Source organism: Stomoxys calcitrans, chromosome 1 (assembly GCF_963082655.1).
Source record: "Stomoxys calcitrans chromosome 1, idStoCalc2.1, whole genome shotgun sequence".
Classification (NCBI taxonomy): domain Eukaryota; kingdom Metazoa; phylum Arthropoda; class Insecta; order Diptera; family Muscidae; genus Stomoxys; species Stomoxys calcitrans.
In genome coordinates, this window is record NC_081552.1 from 229,863,111 (window position 1) to 229,866,533 (window position 3,423).

Sequence of the window (3,423 nt, forward strand, 5' to 3'; positions counted from 1 at the left end):
TAGAGGCTAAAGAAGTCAAGACCCCAGATCGGTTTATATGGCAGCTATATAAGATTATGGACCGACTTGAACCACACTTAACACAGTTGTTGGGTATCATAACAAAACACGTCGTGCTAAATTTCAGCCAAATCTGATAAGAATTGCGCCCTCTAGTGACTCAAGAAGTCAAGATCCCAGACCGGTTTATATGGCAGCTATATTAGGTTATGGACCGACTTGAACCACACTAAACACAGTTGTTGGGTATCATAACAAAACACCTCATGCAAAATTTCAGCCAAATCGGTTAAGAATTGCGCCCCATAGAGGCTGAAGAAATCAAGACCCCAGATCGGTTTATATGGCAGCTATATTAGGATATGGACCAATTTGAACCACACTTAACACAGTTGTTGGAAATCATAAAAAACACATCGTGCAAAATTTCATTTCAATTCGATAAGAATTGCGCCCTCCAGTGACTCAAGAAGTCAAGTTCCAAGATCGGTCTATAGGGCAGCTATATCAAAACATGGACCGATTCGGCCCATTTACAATCCCCACCGACCTACGGTAATAAGAAGTATTTGTGCAAAATTTCAAGCGGCTAGCTCCTTCAAAAGTAAGCGTGCTTTCGACAGACAGACGGACGGATAGATGGACGGGCGGACGGACGGACGGACGGACAGACGGACGGACGGACAGACGGACGGACAGACGGACGGACAGACAGACGGACTGACATGGCTAGATCGACTTAAAATGACATGACGATCAAGAATATATATACTTGATGGGGTCTCAGAGAAATATTTCGAGGAGTTACAAACAGAATGACGAAAGTAGTATACCCCCATCATATGGTGGAGGGTATAAAAACTCCCGAGCGGTGAGTTGGGTAGAGAGGGGGTCGAGAGGGGGTCGAGAGGGGGTCGAGAGGGGGTCCGAGAGGGGGTCGAGAGGGGATGAATCTGTAGGGTGAAATTCCCCATTCTAGTTCTCTCTCTAGTCATTTGCCATCTCTGCTCGAGCCGAGAGCTTCTTTTCTCACGGTCGCTCAATTGTTGCTACGCAGCGTGCCTTTCGCACTCACTTTGAAATTCCTCCTCATAGACTCATATCTGACCGTAATTAGATATTCTGTTGGGCGTTAACTCATATCGGAAGTGTGGAAGTGTCTCTAAATACAGAAATGAACTTCAACGTACCATCAGAACTCCGCAAAATATCGAAAGAATGAGGCCTTCAGTTGTGCATTCCCTCCGGTGCACAGTGTTGACAAATCGAAAAATCTTGGAAATAATTCTGGAACATTTGAACGCATAGAGTTATGCAAATTTTGCCCATAAACATTCTTGGAAATAATTCTGGAACATTTGAACGCATAGAGTTATGCAAATTTTGCCCATAAACATTCCACTTAGGAACAGGGACAAGCTTCTCACATATCGATGAGTGCAGTCCGATTCAAGTTGTAAGCTCAATGATAAGGGGTATCCTTTTTATAGCCGAGTCCGAACGGCGTGCCGCAGGGCGACACCTCTTTGGAGAGAAGTTTTACATGGCATAGTACCTCACAAATGTTGCCAGCATTAGGGGGGGGGAAAACCACCGATGAAATTTTTTTCTGATGGTCTCGCCAGGATTCGAACCCAGGCGTTCAGCGTCATAGGCGGACATGCTCACCTCTGCGCTACAGTGGCCTCCGTAGTTTACATATATATACCCGAGGTGGTGGTTATCCACCTCCACCTTCGACCCGGCTGAACTTAACGCCTTTTTACTTGTTTTTTTCTTTGTAGTTTAGGTGGCTGATATTGGAGAAAGAGCGCAAAGGAACGTAGCGCTTGGAAATCTATTCTGATGGAATATTCGGCTGATGGAACAAACCATTGTAGCAGCCAACTTAGTAAGTAAGGGTGATTTATGGTGAGTTGCGGTTGGTTGGCAAATGCACATGTCTGTTGTTTTTATCATTGTTTTAAAAATTAAACTTTTGTTAAAAGCCCAAAAATATGATGACAAATATCAAACAAATTGACCAAAACAAACGCAATAATTATCAATTTGTTTTATATTTCATTACCAGATTGGTTTATATTTAATGTTCCTTATTAACAAATTTATTTATCACCTTCTTGTGTTGTGCCTAAATATGAAATAAATAAATAAAAAACACTTAAATGCTAATTTAAATGGCAAAAACAAAAAAATGAAAAGAGAAACCGGTACTGAAGTGACAACAAACACCTTGTTGTTGCTGTTATTGTTCAAGATTTTCCTTTCGATTTGTGGTTTTTGATTTCGTTAAATTCATTTTCTTCACTGATGGGCGGCATGGCCGGCACCAATGCTGGCTTTGGTGATGACGATGGTGACAATGATGGTTGCGCATGCGTAGCAGTCTCATTTTTTGTTGCTATGGATTCGTTTACTTTGCTTGCAGTTGTTGTTGTTATTGTTTTAGCCGTTGTCGATTTCATTGGCACCGTTGCTTTCGTTGCAACCGACGATGTTGTTTTGTGCATTTCTGCATTCGGCTTGATTGTTGTATTTTTATTAGCTCCATTATCACTGTCCAAATCGGTATCGATTTCTTCGTAAAGCGTATCATTTATGGGCGTAATTGGTTTGTTTTTATCTCGCAACGGCTCACTACTATCGGTGTATTTGTACACCGAAAAATAGGTCTGTATACGCTGGATAACACGTTCCAAAAATGGTGGAAATTTATGCTCTATTCCCTCGCCATAGATCTTCATGCTAAGGTCGTTTAGGCTATTTCCCGAATGTCGTATGGCATTCAAAATGGTCCTAAACAGTACCGCTTGTTGTATGGCATTCTGTATGGCATTGGGAGAATTTTCCATGGTACTGCGTAAAATCAATGTCCCATTGGGACGTAACTCCAAAAATCCCTCCTCATTGTTGGCAATGACATTCAGTTTGGGATTTGGTATGATGGCACTTCGACTTAGTCTAGTTTGAATAACTACCGTTAAAATGATTGCACTAAACAAGCGTTTTATCATTTTATTCCGACTCGTTTGGAAAAATTGAATTTCTATTTATTTTAACACTTATTGGGGTAGGTATGTCTGGCTTCACTCTCCTATTAACACTGCTTAACGATCGATCCAACACTGATTGCCAAACCATGGGATTTGTGGTCGCTGAGGTTTATATTAACTAAGTGTGACTTGCATCCACTATGAGCACTGGTGGTCAGGCATTTCTTTGCAGCGTCTTTATCGTTTGCTTGGTGTTTTACTTCTGTGGAATACCCAACTTTGTTGTACTCTTCCATTGCATTATGCTCTGCACAATGTGGTTGGGCGCAGAGTGTTGTCAAGACCATGGCGTTGGAAGAAAACTGCCAAAATTTGGAAAGAAAAAAAAAACGTTAAAAATATGAAAATCGAATTGAGCTTATTTGGCCAG

The 3,423-nt window shown here is 41.6% G+C and overlaps 1 protein-coding gene across 1 annotated transcript; it reads right to left on the minus strand.

Moving 5' to 3' along the window:
• Positions 1-2,252: 2,252 nt before the first annotated feature.
• On the minus strand, positions 2,253-3,014 carry LOC106092090 (uncharacterized). Its single transcript, XM_013258846.2, has one exon. It carries the CDS (start codon positions 3,012-3,014, stop codon positions 2,253-2,255), a length of 762 nt encoding a protein of 253 aa, XP_013114300.2.
• Positions 3,015-3,423: the final 409 nt, after the last annotated feature.